The 22,911-nt window shown below is 48.8% G+C and overlaps 1 protein-coding gene across 1 annotated transcript in view; it reads right to left on the bottom strand.

Moving 5' to 3' along the window:
* Positions 1 to 22,911, bottom strand: part of LOC127584153 (inositol polyphosphate-5-phosphatase A-like) — a 70,238-nt gene that overhangs the window by 21,374 nt on the left and 25,953 nt on the right. The window contains exons 3-5 of the mRNA XM_052040734.1: positions 13,359 to 13,400; positions 11,240 to 11,340; positions 6,464 to 6,551 (exon numbers count right to left, since the gene is read on the bottom strand). Of these exons, the coding sequence (XP_051896694.1) occupies positions 6,464 to 6,551; positions 11,240 to 11,340; positions 13,359 to 13,400 (231 nt within the window). The remainder of the gene's footprint in view (positions 1 to 6,463; positions 6,552 to 11,239; positions 11,341 to 13,358; positions 13,401 to 22,911) is intronic.

Here is a 22,911-nt window from a genome sequence, read left to right as displayed (position 1 = left end):
AAAGAATATTCTGGTGTACTGTGCCATTTTTAATCGGTGCCGTCTGTCCGACGCATATACAGCTGTCTGAAGATTTAATTCATCGTTTACAAATGGACAGATCAATAATTTTAATCTAGACTTCAATTTATTAACTTCTTTTCCCAGCTGTGAAGCAAATAGTTTTGGAATGAGAAAGTTGCTATTACCTAAGCCTCGTCTTACACAAAATGGGGGAAGCAGATCTCTCTTGGGGGATCTGGGATGGGCAATTTCCGAGGCACAGTCTGCACCCTCAACCTCCCATCCCAAGGCTTGGAACCTCGGCCACTCCCTGCACTCAGTTCATGGGGAACATCTGGGCTTCGCTGCCAGGTTTCTCCCAAACATTTGGCTGCCAGCTGTTCAAGGAGCCAGATGTTACCTGATCAGAGATCAATGCTTGGTCGAAAAGGGTTAGTGACTTCTTGTAGAGGGTGGTGAATCTCTGGAGCTCTCTACCCCAGGGGGTTGTGGCTAGATCATTGGGGTGTTTAAAGAGGAGGCAGAAAGATGAAGGAGTTCAGGGGAACTGGCACAAAGGTGGAGACGAGGCCTGGGGCAGATCAGCCACGATCACAGTGAATGGCAGGGCAGGCTTGAGGGGCTGAGTGGCCTACTCCTGCTCCTATTTCCTTCTGTTCCTTTGTGAGACATGGACTTACATGTGGTCAGCACAGACGAGTTGGGCTGAAGGGCCTGTTTCCGTACGGTACTCCTCTATGGAATCTACAAATCACCAGCCTTTTGGGGTTCTATTAATTCGAGAACTGATAGAAGTTTATAAAACTATAAGCGGCATAGACAGGAACAGGATAGACAGAGTCTTCCTTCCTAGGTTAGAAATATCTGATATTAGAGGACACACATCTAAGCCGAGAGAGGGAAAGTTTAAAGGAGATGTGTGGGGCAAATTTTTCCACACAGGGAGTGGTGGGTGCCTGGAATGTGTTGCCTGGGGTGGTGGTGAAGGGAGATACGATAGTGGCACTTAAGAGACTGTTAGATAGGCAGATGAATGTGCAGGGAGCAGAGGGACATAGACCATGTGCAGGCAGAAGGGATTTAGTTTAATTCAGCATTGTGTTCGGCACAGACATTGTGGGTCAAAGATCCAGTTCCTGTGTTGTATTGTTCTGTGTTTGACTCTATTATGTGCCCAGGAATTTCAGTGATTAGCACGGTAGTGTAGTGGTTAGTGTAACGCTTTACAGCACCAGCGACCCGGGTTCAATTCCGGCCGCTGTCTGTAAGGAGTTTGTATGTTCTCCTCGTGTCTGCGTGGGTTTCCTCCGGGTGCTCCGGTTTCCTCCCACATTCCAAAGACGTACGGGTTGGGAAGTTGTGGGCATGCTATGTTGGCGCCGGAAGCGTGGCAACACTTGCGGGCTGCCCCCAGAACACTCTACACAAAAGGTGTATTTCACTGTGTGTTTCAATGTACATGTGACTGATAAAAGATATCTATCAATGTGAATGAGGAGTCATTGATGGATGCAGAGAGACACTACATCCTCCAGCAAGAGGGAGTCCAGAACAGTGGGCGCAACCTATCACTGGAGCCGATCTGTTCCAGCCAGACACCAGATCACTGGATCATTTCCCCCAAACTGTTCAGGGTGGGGTTTAAACAGATTTCTTATGATTTACGATGGTGGAATTTCCTCAGTTAGGGTCGTATGGAAATGGGATTAAGCTGGGTAAATGGGGTTGACTCACAAAATGGTTACAGCTTCACCTCACACTACAGCAATCCCCGTCCCCATCCCATCCTCCCCTGCCCTCCTCCCCTGTCCAATTCCCCATCGGAAACTCCGGTTCACTAGTTCCATCCCTGCCATCAGCAGGGACCCCCAAACCACGGCTGTTCTCTGAGTAAAAAGGGCTTCCTCACACTCTCCCTGTACGTCATGGAGTCAGAGAGAGATCCAGCACTGAAACAGTCCCTTCGGCCCACTGAGTCCATGCTGACCATCGAGCACCCAGAGCTGTTACACTACATGGAACAGTACAGCAGAGGAACAGGCCCTTCGGCTCACAATGTCTGCACCGAACATGATGTCAAGTTAGACTAAATCTCTTCTGCTTGTACATGATCTGTATCCCCCCATTCCCTGCACATTCACGTATCTATCTAACAGCTTCTTAAACACCATGACCATATCTGCCTCCACCACCACCCCGGCAGCACATTCCAGGCACCCACCACTCTCAGTGTAAAAACCTTGCCCCGCACCTCATCTTTGAAATTGCCCCTGTCACCTTAAATGCACATCCTCTAGTATTTGACGTCTCTACCCTGGGAAAAAGATTCCTACTGTCTACTCTATCTGTGCCTCTCATCATCTTATAAACTCCAATCAGGTCTCCCCGCAGCCTCCGATGCTCCAGAGAAAACAACCCAAGTTTGTCCAACCTCTCCTTATAGCTCATCCCCTCTAATCCAGGCAGCATCCTGGTGAACCTCTTCTGCACCCTTTCCAAAGCCTCCACATCCTTCCTGTAATGGGGCAACCAGAACTGCACACAATACTTCAAGTATGGTCTCACCAAAGTTTTATCCAGCAGCAATGTGAGTTCCTGACTCTTATACTCAATGCCCCGACCGATGAAGGCAAGCATGCCGTACGCCTTCTTTACCACCCTATCTACTTGCGTTGCCACTTTCAATTAGCTATGGACTTGGACCTCAAGATCCCTCTGTACATCAACACTGTTAAGGGTCCTGGCATTAACTGTCCCTTCCACCATTATTCTACATTAATCTTGTTTTTTCATTCTCCCCACATTCCCATCAACTCCTCCCAGATTCTACCACTCACCTACACACTGGGGGTGGGGGGGGGGGGGGGGGAGGTAATTTACAGTGTCCATTTAACCCACCCACAGTCTTTGGGATGTGGGAGGAAACCGGGGCACTCGGGGGAAACTCACGCAGTCACAGGGAGAATGTGCAGTGGAGGCCGGAATCAAACCTGGGTCTCCGGAGCTGTGAGGCAGTAGGTCAACCAGCCGCATCATCATGCCGTTTCCCTGAGCCTTGTCTTTTGTCTAAAATTTTGTGTTCCCAAGTCCTCAAACCATCTACTAACTGGAATGGCTTCATCCAAGCTCAACTAGTCGCAACCTTGCAACTTCGTCTTCAGTTACTGAGCAGCTATGATCTAACAGTACAGCAGGCTCGATGGGCTGAATGGCCTCCTCATGGGCACCCTCTCATGAGGTACACCTCAGTAGCTACCCCAGTAGGGGTTTGAATGGTGGATGAAATGTCCACCCCTAGCCTGTGATTTGACGCCCTGCTCTGCAAGTCCTGGATCCCGACTAACGCTCCACAGTGAAGATGTTGGCTGAAATCACCTTGAGCCAGAATTCTGGAGATGGTCCAGAGGTCTCTGGGTCTAATCTCCCTTGGTGACAGCCCCGTACCTTGGACTGAGAGACTCTTCCCAACCCTACAGTTCTCCATGATCTCTGCACTCCTCGAATCCTGGCCTCAAACATCCCGATTTCGATCATCTCATTGATGGCAGATCCAACTGGGCACAAGCTCCACAACTCCCACCCCGAGACTCTCTCCACCTCCTTCAGGACCATCCGCCCACTTGAGTGAGCTGCTGCGTGAGACTGTGACACTGAAGTCCAAATGCAATCATGAAGAAGGCAAACCAACGGCTCTACTTCGTTAGGAGTTTGAGGAGATTCGGTAGGTCACCAAAGACTCTTGCAAATTTCTACAGATGTACGGTGGAGAGCATTCTGACTGGTTGCATCACCGCCTGGTATGGAGGCTCCAATACACAGGATCGCAAGAGGCTGCAGAGGATCGTAGACTCAGCCGGCTCCATCACGGGCACCACCCTCCCCACCATCGAGGACATCTTCAAGAGGCGGTGCCTCAAGAAGGTGGCATCCATCACTAAGGACCCTCACCACCCGGGACATTCCCTCTTCTCGTTACTACCATCGGGGAGGAGGTACAGGAGCCTGAAGACCCACACTCAACGATTCAGGAACAGCTTCTTCGCCTCCGCCATATGATTTCTGAACGGTCCATGAACCCATGAACCTTGTTATTTCTTTTTAAAAATATTTATTTATTTTTGTAATTTATAGATTTTTATGTCTTTACACTGTTCTGCTGCTGCAAAACAACAAATTTCAGTGATAATAAATCCGATTCTGATATTCCCTGGAAGTATTTTCAGATGTGTCCGGAACTTCAACGGCACCTCATAATTGTAAATAGTTGAAGCTGGAAGATGATACCATTTCTGAACTGCCAGAGGTTTCCCGGACATTGTGGCTGAGGAAGCATAGGGCAGGGCGAAAGAACCCTGTGAACCGTCTCTGGGGCTCAGCGCTCCTGGAGTAACCTGATTCCTCAAAGCTCTTTATACAAGGTCTGAGAGTGGGGGCTTCCCTCTGATTCCCAAGCTAGTGGAGAAGGCAGGACATTCTCACACTGGGGTTAAATGCTGAGGGCCTCTGCTGCTGAAGTATCCTTGACAGGGGCATCAAAAACAAGGGGGCTTTGGTTTCAGGTGAGAGAAAGGAGATTTAAAGGGGGGGGGGGAATAAGATTTATTTTATTTTACACGGAGTGGTTGATATCGGGAACTCACTGCCAGAGGAGGGGGCGGAATCGGATACAATCGCTAGGTCTAAGAGGCATTCAGACAGTTAAATGGGTAACAAATGATCTGCTGGAGGAACTCAGCGGGTCAAGCAGCGTCTGTGGGTGGAGAGGAACTGTCGACATTCCCGATGCAGGGTTTTGACTTGAAACGTCGACAATTCCTCCCCCCGCCCCCCCCCCCCCCACACACACAGACGCTGCTCAACCTGCTGAGTTCCTCCAGCAGATTGTTTGTTGTTCCAGATTCCAACGTCTGCAGTCTCTTGTGACTCCATTTAAATAAGCACGGACAGGCAAATGGGTTTAATGCAGATGAGCAAAGCAGTTGGCAGTGGGCCAAAGGGACTGTACGGATCTATGGCTCAATGTGAAGGTTCACCGGGTGGAAGAGCCATGTACGGCAGAGTGTGGCTTCCTGTGCCAGGCTGCCATCTGGTGGCTGACACCTGCAAATGCCAGCTTTCCCAAAACGGGAAAGGGACGAAATCCGTCGGAGCACAGGATCTGAGCACAGATGTCACACAGAGGGGAGAGGAAATCCGACAAACTCTCCCCTCAAATCCTGTGACAAACACAAACACACAGGTGCTGGAAATTTGAGATCAGTTGGGTGGGGAAGGTTTTACCCTCCCCACATCACCCTGGTGCCGATTGGTTTAAAGTTTTGCCCTACTCATCCGAATTCCAACCACAGATCCCTAATTGCACCCAGCAGACTCCCTCTCCCACTTTCCACAGCCCCACTGGATCTATGGATACCCACTCTCGCTGTTTGACCCTTTCAGGCCCTGTACCATTCATATGTCCCTGCTGACCCTCACCAATTTTTACTGATGCACCAGAGAAAGCATCCTATCCGGATGCATCACATCTCAGTACGGCAACTGCTCTGCCCAAGACTGCAAGAAACCGCAGAGAGTTGTGGACACAGTCCATCACACAAACCAGCCTCCCCTCTGTGGACTCTGTCTACACTTCCCGCTGCCTGGGTAAAGCAGTCAGCATAATCAAAGACCCCACCCACCCCAGACATTCTCTCTTCTCCTCCCTTCCATCAGGCAGAAGATACAAAAACCTGAAAGCACATACCACCAGGCTCGAGGACAGCTTTTATCCCTCTGTTATAAGACTCCTGAATGGACCTCTTGTACGATACTATTGATTCCTAATCTACCTTGTTGGTCCCTTGTAACTTGTTTGTCTCCCTGCACTGCACTTTCTCTGTAACTGTAACACTATATTCTGCATTTTGTTATTGTTTTCCCTTTGTACTACGTCGATGTATTGATGTATAGAATGGGATGCAAAAAGTTTTTCACTGTATCTTGACACATGTGTCAATAATACACCAATTACTATCTTGGTGACTCCGTACCACGATGTGTCCCAGGGCAACAACGTGATACATCTCAGCTAGGTTCAAGGACAGCTCCTATCCCACTGTTGTAGGACTCTTGAATGGGCCTCATGCGATAAAGATGAACTCTTGATCTCTCAATCTACCTCGTTGTGGCCCTTGCACCTTATTGTCTGCCTGCACTGCACTTTCTCTGTCACTGTAACACTATATTCTGCATTCTGTTGTTTTCTCTTGTACTACCTCGATGTACTGATGCATGGAATGATCGGTCTGGATGGCACAGAAACAAAATTGTCAGTACATGTGACAATAAACCAATTACAATGGGTGTGGGATCAGGCAGCTTAGTCATTGACATAGCAACGCAACCTCATCAACACAAGGCAATCTCGTCCGACAGACGTGAACAACTACTCCGTAGATGCAAAGTTGTGCCCCTGACTCACCGTGAAATGGCTATGAGCGGTGAAGTCCTCGTCCAGGTACACACGGGCTCTGTTGTACTGCCGCATCTCTTTACTGGAGAGGATACCACTGTGGGGGAGATGAAGCGAGTGTACGTTACAATGAGGCACTGGTCCTCAAAGAGCCTGCTGCTCAGCTCCAGGATATGACATAGGAGGCCATTCAGCCCATCGACTCACAGGTCAATCCCATTCCTTAATATTCCCTGTAACCTATTCTCCCCACATTCCCATCAACTCCCCCCACTCACCTACACACTGGGGACAATTTACAGCGGCCAATTAACCTACCAACCCGCACGTCTTTGGGATGTGGGAGGAAACCGGAGCACTGAGGGGGAAACCCACGTGGGTCACAGGGAGAACATGCAAACTCCACGCAGACAGCGCCGAAGGTCAGGATTGAACCCAGGTCTCTGAAGCTGTGAGGCAGCAGCACTCCAGCTGCACCACTACAATGCCAGGCTCTGGGTACCTTCTCCACCCAAATTTTCAATAATCAAAAGACTGCAGATGCTGGAAGCCCGAAATAAAAACCGAAAATGCTGGAAACACTCAGCGGGTCAGGCAGCATCTGCGGAGAGAGAAACAGATAACATTGTGGATCTGGATTCCAATAAATGGTTCCACATCTGATACATTATCTGTTTCTCTTCTCACAAATGCTGCCTGACCTGCTGAGTCTTTCCAGCATTTTCTGGTTTTATTCCCCACTTGTAATAGTTTCCACTGCTGAATTACTGTGCCACGAACCCTCAGTTCTCGGTGAGAATCACTCTCCCCCCCTCCTTCTCAGTGAGAATCCCCCACCCTGACCTTTATCAGACTGGATTACACAGGGAGTGAAGGATAACTGTTTCACCATTGGTTGCCCCGCTATAAGAAAGATGTTATTAAGCTAGAAAGAGTGCAGAAAGGATTTACAAGGATGTTGCCGGGACTCGAGGACTGAGTTATAGGGAGAGGTTGGACGGGCTAGGACTTTATTCCTTGGAGTGTAGGAGACTGAGAGGTGATCTTATAGAGGTGTATAAAATCATAAGGGGCGTAGATAGGGTGAATGCACTCAGTCTTTTCCCCAGAGTCGGGGAATCGAGGACTGGAGGGCATAGGTTTAAGGTGAGGGGGAAAAAATTTAATAGGAACTTGAGGGGCAACTTTTTTTTACACAAAGGGTGGAAGGTTGTGGAGTGAGCTGCCAGAAGAAGTGGTCGAGGCAGGTACAACGACAACTTTTAAAAGACAGTTGGACAGGTACATGGATAGGAAAGGTTTAGAAGGTTATGGGCTAAACACTGGCAAATGGGACTAGCTTGGATGGGGCATCTTGGTCGGCATGGACCGGTTGGGCCGAAGGGCCTGTTTCCGTGCTGTATGACTCTATGACACTGCAGTACCCGGAGGTGACTGACGGGGGTGCTGCTGCCTCTGCAGCAACAGAAAGGTCGGCTTTGCCAAAATAAAATCCTGCAGATACCAACAATCAAATAAAAACAGGGGACGCTCGAAACAATCAGCAGGTCAGGCAGCATCCTCAGGGGGTTAATAGATCATCAAGCCGGATTGTTAACTGCAGCAATATGCAAATGCTGGAGGAACTCAGTGGGTCAGGCAACGAAATGGAGGGAAATGAACAGTTGATGTTTCAGGTCGAGACCGTTCATCTGGACTGAATGTTCATCTATTTCCCTCCCACAGATGCTGCTTGACTCACTGAGTGCTTCCAGCAGATTGTTTGTTGCTCCAGATTCCAGCATCTGCAGTCTCTTGTGTCTCTGAATCATGAACTGTTTGTCTCCATGAATGATGCTCATCTTGCAACATTACCTGCATCCTGATCCTGCTAGAAGTGTAGATCATCACTGACAGGAAGCCTTTCAGCCCACCATGTCCATGCTGGATGACGAAACTAATTCCGCCTTGCCATCCCAGGCCTGGGGCCCTGAAAGTCAGCCTTCAAGTCCATTTCCATAGGATTTCCTTTATCTCCCCTGCACTTTGATGGGATTGGCAGGAGACACAAACTGCAGGCTTTGATTGGCTGAGGGAATCAGGATGGAGCCAGGTGGGGGGGGGGAGGGGGGGGGGTGAAGGTGGAGACAGAGGCCGGAGGGGCATAAGTGGAGACACAACAACACCCCTCCCCGTCCCCTGCGAGGCTACATATTCCCAGTCTTCTTCACCCCTCCTCTGTGTCATCTTCCTGCATCATCCCTCATTGATCCAAAACACAATGACAGAGCCTGCACAGAGCTTCAGACCAGAGAATTCCAAAGATTCACCCCCCCCCACCCCCCCATCATCAAAATTTCATTTTGGTTGTAAATGTCCTAACCCTTACTGGGGCCGGGAGAGATATCCCCCCCCAAGAATCCTCCCTGTCAAGCCCTCACAGAATTTTCTATGTCTCGATGAGGTCACCTCTCATTTTTCTCAGTAGATCCCCCCCTACTCAACCTCTGCTCATGTGACAGACCCGCCATCCCAGGAACCAATCAGGTAAATCTTCACTGCACCCTCTTTATCGCCTGCATATGCTTTCCTAGGTGAGGAGAGTAAAAGCGTCCACAATACTCCCAAGTGTGGTCTCTCCAAGACCCCACATAACTGTAGCATTTAAACAGTACAATGTTACCCACCCTCCAATCACCCGGCCCCACACCTGTCTCCGGAGAGGACTGTAGAACGATGGTCAGTATCTCGTGATTTCCTCCCTTGCTTCTTGGGATACATTTCATTTGGACCTGGTGACTTATCCATTTTACTGTCGTCCAATATCTCATCCTACGTAACTACATCAGCATTCTCTCTAACTCTTGCAGACAGTCACAAAGTGTTCATTAATCTCCCCACCCATGTCCTCCACGCATCAAGATGTATTTCATCCATAATGGGCCCTACTCTTTCCTGAGTTATTCTATTATCTCTAAGTAATTATACGGCAAAGTTGTCTCACTTTTATCAATATTTCCTCCTACAACCTATTTACTTTGCTAATTTCCCTTTTAAATGCTGACCTTCTGTTGCACTAAGCTCTTATCGTTTCACATAAGCTTCCCCATTTTGCTCTATCTGACCTTTGGTGTATCCCACCACGTAGATTTGGCAGGCCAAAGACTCTTTGTGTTACCCCCTTCCTCCCCCGAACACCTCCCATTGCTCCAAGACCAATTTACTTTCAACTCGTCAACTTCCCTCCACTGTTGTTAAATCCCTTCTCGGTCACGTAAAATTGGTCTTAGCCCAATGAGGTAACGTTACTCTTCTTTTCCAAAGACATGCTAAATCTCGCTGAATTATGATCAGTGTTACAAAATGCTCCCCTCTCTGATATCCCTTCCACCTGCCCGGCTTTGTTCCCTAAAACCACATCTCCCTCCACCCCCCATTCCTCTTGCTGGGCTTGCTATATTCTGGTTAAAAAAACCCTCCCAAATGCAGTTGAGGAATAGTCTATACTGCCTGTACCCCAAGGTAACTGAAATCCTCCACTATTACTGGCCCTGTGTTTTGGCAGTGGTTACGAATTTGATTACAGATTTGCTCTTGTATCTGCCTCAGACTGTCTATCGGACACTCCCCGTAGTATAACGGCCCCTTTCTAATTCTTTCATTCAACATGGGTAGCCTTGTTTGTTTGTAAAAGATAGCTGGGAATGCAAGGGTTAACGATATGCTTCTCGTTGTCAGTGCCTTCCCAGGGAAAAGAATTATTTCAGCCATGGGGTAATACTAAGTTTTGTCTAGATTTAAGGCCGGGTGTGAGTGGGAAAGAAAGTTTTTTAGACTTATCTTGTTGAGCTAAAAGCTTTATGTAAACAAATGCCTTAGTAAGTGTAACTTTCCACCAAGCTTTCCCACGAGAATAAGTATAAAGATACGCAGTACCCGAGACTTATTTGAGTGAGCCTAATACAGACCTCAGGTTACACTGTTTAATCTCTCTGTATCCCTCACTCCCACTAGCGTAAATCTAATAAAGCAATAATCGTAAGTTCTTTGGTTCTGCTGTTGTCTGATTTATCGACTTTAACACGTTGATGCTCCCCGTCCGTCATCTCTTCTCGGGCCATCACTCAACAACCCAACTCCTTGGCTAAGTTGTTTCACGAAGAATGCAGCAGACAGACAAAAGGAATCAGAGAAGCAGCAAGGTGACTGCAGGGGGTCTCAGCATGACCACCGTCAGTCTGACAGTCTCCATGTTTTGTGTTGACGGGTTCACACATGCAGTAAAAGGGGAGAACTGGGCTGAGGGGTGAATGCTCGTGGTTACAGTTCCACCAGTGTTGAGGTTATCTCACAGCCACCAGCCTTGTTCCGTGGTCCGTGACACTTTGCAATTTATGGTTCTACACTTAATCACCTACAAAAGCAGTCGCCGCAAGAGGCAGAGATCGAGTGGACAGTCAGAGACTTTTCGCCCAGGGCGACAATGGCTAACACGAGGGGACATAATTTTAAGGTGATTGGAGGAAGATATAAGGGGGATGTCAGGGGTAAGTTTTTTTTTACACAGAGAGTGGTGGGTGCGTGGAACGCACTGCCGGCAGAGGTTGTGGGGGCAGATACATTAGGGATGTTTAAGAGACTCTTAGCTAGGCACATGAATGATAGAAAAAGAGGGGGCTCTGTGGGAGGGAAGGGTTAGATAGATCTTAGAGCAGGATAAAATGTCGGCACAACATTGGGGCCGAAGGGCCTGTACTGTGCTGTAGCGTTCTGTGTTCAAACTGCAATCAAGTGAGGCATACTCACTCTACAAACGTGCCCACGTGCACCATGCCAGTTTCATAGTCCTTCCCTCCGATCTCCTGACAGTGAACAGCGATGAAGTGAGGTTTGTACTTTGCCACTGCCTGTGCAGAGAGACATAACACAACACGTTGTCAGTGCAACCATTGCCCCTACACCTGCGAAAGACTGATACTGCTTGGCTTTAAGCAACACACACAAAATGCCGGAGGCACTCAGCAGGAACTTGTGCTGGAGGAAATAAACAGTCGCCGTTTTGGGTTGAGACCCTTCGTTAGGACTCATTTCCCTCCACGGATGCTGCCTGACCTGCTGAGTTCCTCCAGCATTTTGTGTGTGTTGCTCCAGATTCCAGCATCTGGTGAGTCTCTCGTGTCTCTGCTTTGTTTTAAGTTGGTGCCGACAAGCTCGAGGCTGGAAGAAGCGACGTTGTCCCTTCCTTCAGATCAGTCAGGTTGACGTCAGTTTTACAGAAAGGGAGGGGAAGCCGAGTGAGGCGAGGAGCTGGTCGGTAACTGGCCAGTGAAGGTTGGACATCTTCAATATTTGAGCCGGAACCAAAGGCTCACCCTCAGCCACAATTCTAAAACGGGATGCGCCCCATCGCTGCCAGATCCCTTCGCCCCTCCACAACCCTGCCTCAGCTTGCCCACTGCAGAAGCCCTCACCTATCTCTTCACTACTTCTGGACTTGACTGCGTCTGTGTGGAGTTTGCACGTCCTCCCTCTGACCGCGTGGATTTCCCCCCCCCACCCCCTCCCCGGCTGAGCCGGGTTCCTCTCACATCTCACTGTGGGATAAGTATAGGATTAGTGTGAATGTGTGCTTCATGGTCAGCACCAACTCAGTAGGCCGAAGGGCCTGTCTTGTCCTATATGACTATGACTCTAAAATGCTGAAACACTCAGCAGGTCAGATGACAAGACAAGGGAGCAGAAGTAGGCCATTCGGCCCATCGAGTCTGCTCCAAAAGTCAGGCAGCATCTTCAGAGAGAGAAAAACTTAACATGCAAGGTCCTGGCCCTATAATATTAACCTTTTCTCTCTCCACAGAAGCTGCCTGACCTGCTGACTGTTTCCAGCATTTTCGGTTTTTATTTCAGATTTCCAGCATAGAACATACAACAGTACAGCACAGGAACAGGCCCTTCGGCCCACAATGTTGTGCTGAACTAATTAAACACCTTACTAATCCCTTCTGCCTACACAATGTCCATACCCCTCCATTCTCTGCACATTCATGTGCCCATCTAAGAACCTCTTAAGCACCTCTATTGAATCTGCCTCCACCACCACCCTAGGCAACACATTCCAGGCACTCACCACTCTCTGTGTAAAAAAAAATTTGCCCCGCACATCTCCTTTGAATTTACTCCCTCTCACCTTAAATGCATGCCCTCTAGTACTAGACATTTCGACCCTGGGAAAAAGATACCAGCTGTCTACTCTTTATATGACTCTGCTGAGTAGTCGCAGCAATTTCTGCTTTTATTTGAGGTGACCATTGGAGCCCGGGTAACACATGAACTGATCCTGACCCATAGGAACTCAGGTAACACATGAGCCAAGAGTTACCACTGAAACCTCAAGGGAAGTACATGGACAGAGAGTGACCAATGAGAGCAGACTGAGACTGACCAATCGGAGCACCAGTAACATGTTGGCCAAGTGTGACCATTGGGAAAACACATAACACACGGATGGAGAGTGACCAATAGGGGTAGACATACCATAATCGGCTGTGACTGACCAATGGGAGCACAGGTAACTTGCTGGCCAAGAGTACCAAGAACAGAAAATGCTCAGCAGGTCAGGCAGCATCTGGGAAGAGAAACAGAGTCAATGTTTCTGGCAAAGAGTCTTCATCTAGCTCTGTTTCTCTCTCCATAGATGTTGTCTGACCTCCTGAGTATTTCCAGTATTTTCTGGTTTTATTTTAGATTTCCAGCCTCTGCAGTTTTGTTGATTTTCACTTGCATGTTGGCCAAGCGTGACCAATGGGAGAACATGTAACACAGGGTCAGAGAGTGACCAATGGGAACACAGTTAACATGTTGGCCAAGAGTGACCAATGGGAACACAAATATCACACAAGCTGCCAGTGCAACTTCAAGTACTCACCTGATAAAACTCCTGTAACCAGATCATTTGCAAACCTTCCAACTGGGACGAAACAGAATTAAAAACAACACATTAATTTTCATATTCACTTCCGCTTGTTGTGAGCCCTCTGGGTCTCTCAGCCCTCCGGGTCTCTCAGCCCTCCCTCCCTCCCTCTGTAACCCCATCCCTCAAACCCACCCATAACCCAGCACCTCTAAGTCTCCCCCCACCCCCCCCAACCCACAACCCTCATTCCCTTGGCCGATTTTGCCCCAAGGTTGGAACTCATTTGCTTTTCCTCTCTGCTAAAGTCTCCCTAAGATCCCCCTCACTGTCCAGCTCTACTGTGTGAGCTCTTTAGATTTTTGTTTCAACTTTACTCATGAAAAAATATGTATGCAAGTACTAAAAACACAGTGCATGGCTCTTTATATTCATAGTGCTGTTCAGTCTATATATTGACAGTGTTTTCAGATCTATTTTGATTTCAGGATTGGAGGGTGGCAAATGTTGTTCCCTTGTTCAAAAAAGGTAGTAGGGATAGTCCAGGGAATTACAGACCAGTGAGTCTCACGTCTGTGGTGGGTAAGCTGTTAGAAAGGATTCTAAAGGATAGGATCTATGAACACCTAGAGAAACATGGACTGATTAGGGACAGCCAGCATGGCTTTGTGAAGGGAAGATCTTGCCTCACAAGCCTGATGGAGTTCTTTGAGGAGGTGACCAGGAAGATTGATGAGGGTAGTGCAGTGGATGTGGTCTACATGGATTTTAGTAAGGCGTTTGACAAGGTTCCGCATGGTAGGCTTCTTCAGAAGGTCAGAGGCCAAGGGATCCAGGGAAGCTTGGCTGTGTGGATTAGGAATTGGCTTGCCTGTAGAAAGCAGAGGGTTGTGGTGGAGGGAGTGCCCTCGGATTGGAGGGCTGTGACTAGTGGTGTCCCACAGGGATCGGTTCTGGGACCTCTACTTTTTGTGATATTTATAGATGACTTAGATGAGGGGGTGGAGGGCTGGGTTAGTAAGTTTGCGGACAACACTAAGATCAGCGGTGTTGTGGATAGTGTGGAGGGCTGTCGGAGCTTACAGAGGGATATCGATAGGATGCAGAGCTGGGCTGACAAGTGGCAGATGGAGTTCAATCCGGAGAAGTGTGGGGTGGTACACTTTGGAAGGACAAACTCCAGGGCAGACTACAAGGTAAATGGCAAGGTACTTGGCAGTGTAGAGGAGCAGAGGGATCTGGGGGTTCATATTCACAGTTCACTGAAAGTTGCCTCACAGGTGGATAGAGCAGTTAAGAAGGCCTATGGGATGTTAGCTTTCATAAATCGTGGGATCAAGTTTAAGAGCCGCGAAGTGATGATGCAGCTTTACAAAACCCTAGTTAGGCCACACTTAGAGTACTGTGTTCAGTTCTGGTTGCCTCATTATAGGAAGGATGTGGAGGCGTTGGAGAGGGTGCAAAGGAGATTTACCAGGATGCTGCCTGGATTAGAGCGTATGGAATATGAGGAGAGGCTTAAGGTGCTAGGGCTTTATTCACTGGAAAGGAGGAGGATGAGAGGAGACATGATAGAGGTATATAAAATATTGAGAGGAATAGATAGAGTAGACAGTCAGCACCTCCTTCCCAGGGCACCAATGCTCAAGACGAGAGGGCATGGCTTTAAGGTTATGGGTGGGAGGTTCAGGGGAGATGTCAGGGGGAGGTTTTTCACCCAGAGAGTGGTTGGTGCATGGAATGCACTGTCTGGGGTGGTGGTGGAGGCAGATACATTGGACAGGTTCAAGAGTTTGTTGGATGGGCATATGGAGGAATGTGAGATAGAAGGATATGCGGGAGGAAAGGGTTAGATAGTGTGAGGGTGGTTTGATGGACGGCACAACATGGTGGGCCGAAGGGCCTGTTTTGTGCTGTATGGTTCTATTGTATACATTGGTAGTGTCAGCACATTTTGTGTACAAAGCACCATCGCCTCCTGGGATGATACAAACTTCAAGTGTTTGAGAGGCTTCTACACAGGGTCCAGTGGTAGAAGGACCCTAAAGACTGTGGTCCTCCCCCACGGAGCCTTTGCATTGGCTGCACCGAGCCTCAGTGCGTCCCTCAGCATGTACTCCTGCAGCCTGGACTGTGCCAGTCAGCAGCACTCCTACAGGGACACGTCGTTGTACAGGAAGACCAACAAGTTCCGGCAAACCAAAGAGCATCTTTCACTGAGGTGATGACCGATCTCTGTCTCGGTGTGTCCCCCTGGGAATGGCCCCCAAATCAGAAAGAGTCCTCCATTACACAGTTGCTGGGGATGAGCAGTGACAAGGGACCCTGCACCCTTCCCCAGACGTTCTCTGCAAACGCACAGACTGCAAAGAGTGGGCGACCGCATGAACGGCTCTTCACGTGGTTTGGCCGTCAGATATTTCCGCGGGAACCCATTCTTGGGAACTCTTGTCACAGATTGTCCACTTGCACAGTCCCTTGGCATCAAGGATGACTCCTTCCACTAGGCAGCAAAAAGCCATGTGTGATTTGCTTTATTTAAACGTGGGTGAGCCGTTGCATGTGGAATACCACACGGGCTAGACCAAGCAAGATCTTCGTCCAATGACAGAGATCTGAGGCAACTGGAGACCAGACTACGTTGCATACATCTACACTCTACGTTAACATCACAAACCTTTGAGCAACGTTAACAACGCTGAGAGTCTGTCTCCTTATAGTGTGGCCCAAGAGATTCCGTAGATGCTGGAATCTGGAGCAACACACACACAATGCTGGAGGAACTCAGCAGGTCAGGCAGCATCTATGGTGGGAAATGAACAGTCAACATTTCGGGTCGAGACCCTTCATCAGGACTGGAAAGGAAGAGGGCAGAAGCCAGAATATAAAGGTAAGGGGAGGAGGGAGTGTTTATTTCCCTATATAGATGCTGCCTGACCTGCTGAGTTCCTCCAGCACTTTGTGTGTGTTGCTTCTTACAGTGTGGGCTCAGTTCAGGCCAACACACAGGGAAAACCTGCACGTGTAGTCAAGAGTCACAGCACGGAAACAGGCCCTTCGGTCCAACTGGTCCATGCCGACCAAGATGCCCATCCAAGCTAGTCCCATTTGCCCGTGCTTGGCCCATATCCCTCTAAACCTTTCCTATCTGTGTACCTGTCCAAATGTCATTTAAACACTTATTGTATCTGCCTCAACCACTTCCTCTGGCAGCTCGTTCCATATACGCACCACCCTCTGTGTGAAGAAGTTGACCCTCAGATTCCTATTAAATCTTTCCCCTCTGATCTTAAACCTATGCCTTCTAGTTTCGGATTCTCTTTCCATGGGGAAAAGGTCTGTGTGGATCCACCCTATCTATGCCCCTTATGATTTTACATATCTCTGTAAGGTCACCCCTCAGTCTCCTACTCTCCAAGGAATAAAAGTCCCAGCCTGCCCGACCTTTCCCTACAACTTGGGCCCTCGAGTCCTGGCAACATTCTCGTAAACTTTTACACTCTTTCCAGCTTAATATCGTCTTTTCAATATCAGGGTAACCAAAACTGTGCACAATACTCCAAATGCGGCCTCACCAATGCCTTATACAACTGCAACATAATGTCCCGACTTCTAAACTCTGACTGATGAAGGCCAGTTGTTCAAAAGCAACGTGCGATCTTTATCCTTCTGGCTGGAAGTTCGTCCAGCACTCAGCGAAGGCGAGTACTAGCCACAGGCAAATGGTGAGGGTGTTGTATGACACAGTGGTTAGTTCTGCTGCCTCACAGCTCCAGTGACCCAGGTTCAATCCCGACCTCATGTCTGTGTGGAGTTTGCACATTCACCTGGGTGCTGGAGTTTCATGAACCCATCTGGGTCCATGACGACCAAGATCCCCATCTAAGCAAGTCCTACTTGCTCGCATTGGGCCCATATCCCTTTAAACCTTTCCTATCCATGGACCTGTTCCAAGTGTCTTTTAGATGTTGTTAATGTACCTGCCTCACCCACTTCCTCTGGCAGCCTGTTCCATATATGGACCACCCTCTGGGTGAAGATGTTGTCCCTCTTAAATCCTTTCCCCTTCACCTTACACCTATGCCCTCTAGTTCCTGATTCCTTCCTCACATATCCCAAAGACGTGCGGGTCGGTAGGTTAATAGTGTGGGTGAGTGGAGTTAATGGCCGTGCAACAGGTAACAGGCTACAGGGGATCGAGGAGACACACGAGACTGTAGACACTGGAATCCGGAACAACAAACAATCTGCTGCAGGAACAGCGGGTCGAGCAGCATCTGTGGGGGAACAATTTGCTGGAACCGTCGACGTTTCGGGGTGAGACCCTGCATCAGGACTGAGAGTGGAGAAGGGAGATAGCCAGTATAACGAGGAAGTGGGGGGTAGGGGAGGAAGTGGTAAGATAGAAGCCTGAGGTGCTGTGGGCGGAGGAGGGGGGTGAAAGATGACGGGCAGGTCCAGCCGGGTAGGGGAGGGGGAAAAGGTGGAGTTGGGAGACCGCGGCAGGTGGGTGACAGCTGGAGGCAGACGGAGAGAGGGTGCAGACAGCTGCTGGAACCAAGTCAGGGGAGTAGGATTAATAAGGATTGCTCTGAGCTGACACAGACCTGATGGGTTGAATGGCCTTCTTGCACTATAGAAAACTAGGGGCATTCATTGAGGTATTCACCCTTCCAACATGTCCTGCTCAGGTCACTGAGAGCAGCAGTTTCATTAATCGCCAGCACGGAGTGTGGGGCATTGATTACTCTTGGGTGGTGGATGATGATTCACACCCCATTCCCCGGTTGCTTAACCAGTAGGGACATCGAGCTGCAAGTTCAATTCCCCACCGCCCAGGATGTACTTGCACCCCTGCCATATCAACACCACCCAGTAATCCCACAGTTATCACTTATTTATTGACTGCTGGAATAGTGGAAAAGTTGTCGCCTGTGTACCAGAGAGGCTGCAGAGAAGATCCACAGGAACGTTGACTGCAGACGCTGGAGGAACTCAGCGGGTCGGGCAGCATCCGTGGAGGGAAATGGACAGTCGACGTTTCAAGTCAAGACCCTGCATCTGGACCCGAAACACTGACTGCCCATTTCCCTCCACAGATGCTGCCTGACCCGCTGAGTTCCTCCAGCATCTCATTCATAGGGATGCCACCTTGACTGGAGGGTTTGAGTTATAAGGAGAGACTGGACGGGCCGGGACTGTTTTCCTGGGGCGAAGGAGGCTGAGGGGTGACCTGATTTGAGGTTTATAAAGTCACGATAAGGTGAATGGTCACAGTTTTATCCCCCAGGGTAGGGGAGTCTAAAACTTGAGGGCACAGGTGTAAGGTGAGAGGGGAAAGATTTAAAAGAGATCTGAGGAGCAAGTTTTCCCGAAGTGTGGTGAGTGTGTGGAACGAGCTGCCAGAGGAAGTGGTAGAGGCAGGTACAATTACGATGTTTTAAGACATTTGGATAGAAAAGGTTTAGAGGGATATGGGCCAAACACAGGCCAATGGGACTAACGTAGATTAGCATCAACACTGTCTGTGTTCCAGTATCTTATATGTTGCTCCAGATTCCAGCATCTGTGGTCTCGTGTCTCTATAAACATCTTGGCAGGCATGGTCGAGTTGGACCAAAGGGCCTGTTTCCATGCTGGATAACTCTCCGAATCACACTTTAGGCAGAAGATCTCACCCCAGGCCTTAGCCAATTATTTGTCAGCTCCCTGCTTCTGAACCTGTGTGAGCAACAATTTGTTACTGGCTGAAATATCACAGATAATACTAACAAAAGCTTTTCACTGCATGTTGCTACGGGTGACAATAGTAAGTACCAACACCCATGTGCCCACTGGAACCATGGGGTTACTGAATCACCATCCAGGCGCTGGACTCCACTGGCAGTAGCCAGTCCTGCTGAGATTCCCCACCCCACACCTGAAGAACCAGTGGCCCCATTCATTCCGATGGAAATTCTCTCTTGTTATGGTGCAGAAGACCACTCTTCCGTAGGCAAGCACGGTAGTGTAGCAGTTAGCGTAACGCTTTACAGCGCCAGCGACCCGGGTTCAATTCCGGCCGCTGTCTGTAAGGAGTTTGTACGTTCTCCCCGGGTCTGCGTGGGTTTCCTCCGGGTGCTCCGGTTTCCTCCCACGTTCCAAAGACGTACGTGTTAGGAAGTTGTGGGCATGCTATGTTGGCACCGGAAGCGTGGCGACACTTGCGGGCTGCCCCCAGAACACTCGACGCAAAAGATGCATTTCACTGTGTTTCGATGTACATGTGACTAATAAAGAAATCTTATCTTATCATCCCATTGGGTTCACTGTAGCTCCCAGCATACCAATCCCGTTCCACCTCTCCTTACTTCTGTCACCCCGAGACTTACCCTTTCTCGCACATGTTCATCAGTGACCCTTTGGTAGTTTTGCCACCCACCTACACCAAGGGGTAACTTACAGCAGCCAAGAAACCTTCCGGCAGGTCTTCGGGACTTGGGAGGAAACCCAGGCGGTCACAGGGAGAACGTGCAAACTCCACACGGACAGCATCCAAGGTCAGGATGGAACTGAGTGGCTGGAGCTGTGAGGTAGCTGGTCATTGACTTCAGGAAAGGGGGCGGTCTATGTCAACAGTGCTGAGGTCGAGAGGGTTGAGAGCTTCAAGTTTCTGGGAGTGAACATTACCAACAGCCTGTCCTGGTCAAATCACGTAGATGCCACAGCCAAGAAAGCATCAGTGCCTCTACTTTCTCAGGAGGCTAATGAAATTCAGTATGTCCCCTTTGACATTCACCAACTTTTATCGACGCACCACAGAAAGCATCCTATCTGGATGTATCACGGCTTGGTACGGCAACTGCTCTGCCCAGGACCACAAGAAACTGCAGAGAGTTGTGGACACAGCCCAGCGCGTCACAGACACCAGCCTCCCCTCCTTGGTCTTTACCTCTCGCTGCCTTGGTGAAGCAGCCAGCATGATCAAAGACCCCACGCACCTGGGTCATTCTCTCTTCTCTCCTCTTCCATCAAGTAGAAGATACAGGACTCTGAGGGCACGTACCACTAGGCTTAAGGACAGCTTCTACCCCACTGTGATAAGACTATTGAATGGTTCCCTTATACGATGAGATGGACCATGACCTCATGATCTACCTTATTGTGACCTTGCACCTTATTGCACTGCATTTTCTCTGTAGCTGTGACACTTTACTCTGTACTGTTGTTGTTTTTACCTGTACTACATCAATGCACTCTGTACTAACCCAATGTAACTGCACTGTGTAATGAATTGACCTGTACGATCGGTATGCAAAACAGGTTTTTCACTGTACCTCGGTACAAGTGACAACAATAAACCAATACCAATACCTGCTGCCTGATTGTGGCTTGGAGAACAGGAAGATGTTCTTTTTCAAGTAGTTAAATGCTTTAAATATTTTTGTTTATTGAATTTTTAAATAATTTTATTGTATTACTTTAGTTTTTAAAAATTTTTTGGCAGCATCTTTAATCATTGCTAAAGAGACATCTCAAAACTGTTAGTGAACGTTAATGGGGTAGATGCTGATGCCCCAGAAGCAAGAGGAGACCATTCGGCCCTTCACTGCCATTCAATAATCGTGGCTTTTCTCTCAGCATCATTTTCTGGTGTTATCCCTGTATTCCTCCTCGACTCCCTCAAAGTTCAAAAGCCCATTGCTCTGGCATGCCCGAGGCTCCGTCCCAGCTGAGACCTGGATACAGGGGGTCCCTCGATCAACTGCCTGCATCCTGGTCGGGTCAGTAGCGTGGGGATCATGGGAGGCGAGTCAGATCCAGGCACATTCGTCCCAATAGCTCAACATCCCATGGCAGTCTGGCCACTGCAGACACTGGCTTATTAACTGCTATTATTAAACACAATGCAAATTGTGCCCTTTAAGTTCACAGAAAAAGCGAAGGATTCTGCACACTGTTCAGAGCACACAAGCTAATGGGAGGTGGAGGTATGAAAATCACTCTCACCACAACACAAACATGAGGACTTTGTTTTGTTTGTGTTCTTTCTTGTAAGAATTGTGCATAATTTATGTTTTTCTTGTGAATGCTGCTTATCTGTGATGCTGCTGCAAGTAAGTTTTTCATTGCACCTGTGCACACATGGACTTGTGCATCTGACAATAAACTCGACTTGACTTGGAATTAAGGGGATGGGAGAATTGTTATTCTCAGGAACCATCCAGTTTACGGAACAGTCCCACCTTGCTGCTCGCCCTCAGTTTTGCTGTTGTTGGACATTCAATTTTTATCCAATTCCCTGTAGAAAACCACTCATGAATCTGCATCAGGCAGCGTGTTCTGGATCGTAAAGGAGTCCTCCCATTCCTCGGATCTATGCCCACCACTTTAAATCCGAGTCCTCTGCTCCTCGGACCACAGGAGCAGTTTTCCCTCAGTCTAATCCTCAGAGCGACACAGCGCTGAAAAAGGCCCTTCGGCCCAACTCAACCATGCAGACCGAGGTGCCTACTGAGCGAGTGATCTTTGTCCAAGGCAAACAACCCCAGCTTCTCCACTCAACTAAAACCTCTCATCCTCTCGTAAATCTCCTCTGGACCTGCCCTGCGACCAGAGTATCTGTGTCTTTGGGCCGCTCTGTTACAAGACAATAAACTGGGGCCCGTGATGTCTGGAGTCAAATACAACGTCCTAGCTGTGGTCTAACCAATGTATTGGTTCAGCACAACTTCCCTGCTTTTATGCTCTGCCAGTTTGACAGATGTGTGCATGTGTATGCTCAGGTCTCCCCTGAGTAACTCTCAGCCCCAATGGACAGCCCAAGAGAGGAGAAGCATCAAAAGCCCTCCACAGCTTTTACCACTGCCAAAGTGGGGACTGGATGTTCGCAAGAACTCAGCGGGTGAGGCAGCATCTGTGGAGGGAAATGGACAGTCGATGTTTTGGGTCGAGACCCTTCACGGCCAAGAAGAGCTCACCAGCACCTCTACTTCCTCAGGAGGATAAAGACATTTGGCATGTCCCCTTTGACCCTCACCAATTTTTAAATCAATTCACCATAGAAAACACCCTATCCAGGCTTGGGACGGCAACTGTTCTGCCTGCAACCGCAAGAAACCGCAGAGAGTTGTGGACACAGCCCAGCACATCATGGACACCAGCATCCCCTCCATGGACTCTGTTTACACTTCTTGCTGCCTCGGTAAAGCAGCCCGCATAAAGACCCCACCCACCCTGGACATTCTCTCTTCTCCCCTCTCCCATCAGGCAGAAGATGCAAAAGCCTGAAAGCACGTACTACCAGGCTCACAGACAGCTTCTAACCCGCTGTTATAAGACTATTGAATGGACCCCTTATACGTTAAAATGGACTCTTGACCTCACAATCTACCTCGTTATGGCCTTGCACCTTATTGTCTACCTGCACTGCACTTTCTCTGTAACTCTTTATTCTGCATTCTGTTATTGTTTTCCCTGTACTACCTCAATGCACTGCTGTAATGAAATGATCTGTATGGACGGCATATAAAACAAGTTTTTCACTGTACCTCAGTACATGTGACAATAATAAACCAATTTATTTACT

This window comes from Pristis pectinata, chromosome 29 (genome assembly GCF_009764475.1).
Source record: "Pristis pectinata isolate sPriPec2 chromosome 29, sPriPec2.1.pri, whole genome shotgun sequence".
Classification (NCBI taxonomy): domain Eukaryota; kingdom Metazoa; phylum Chordata; class Chondrichthyes; order Rhinopristiformes; family Pristidae; genus Pristis; species Pristis pectinata.
The sequence above is the reverse complement of the archived record's forward strand: the minus strand, read 5'-3'. Positions and strand labels throughout refer to the sequence as shown.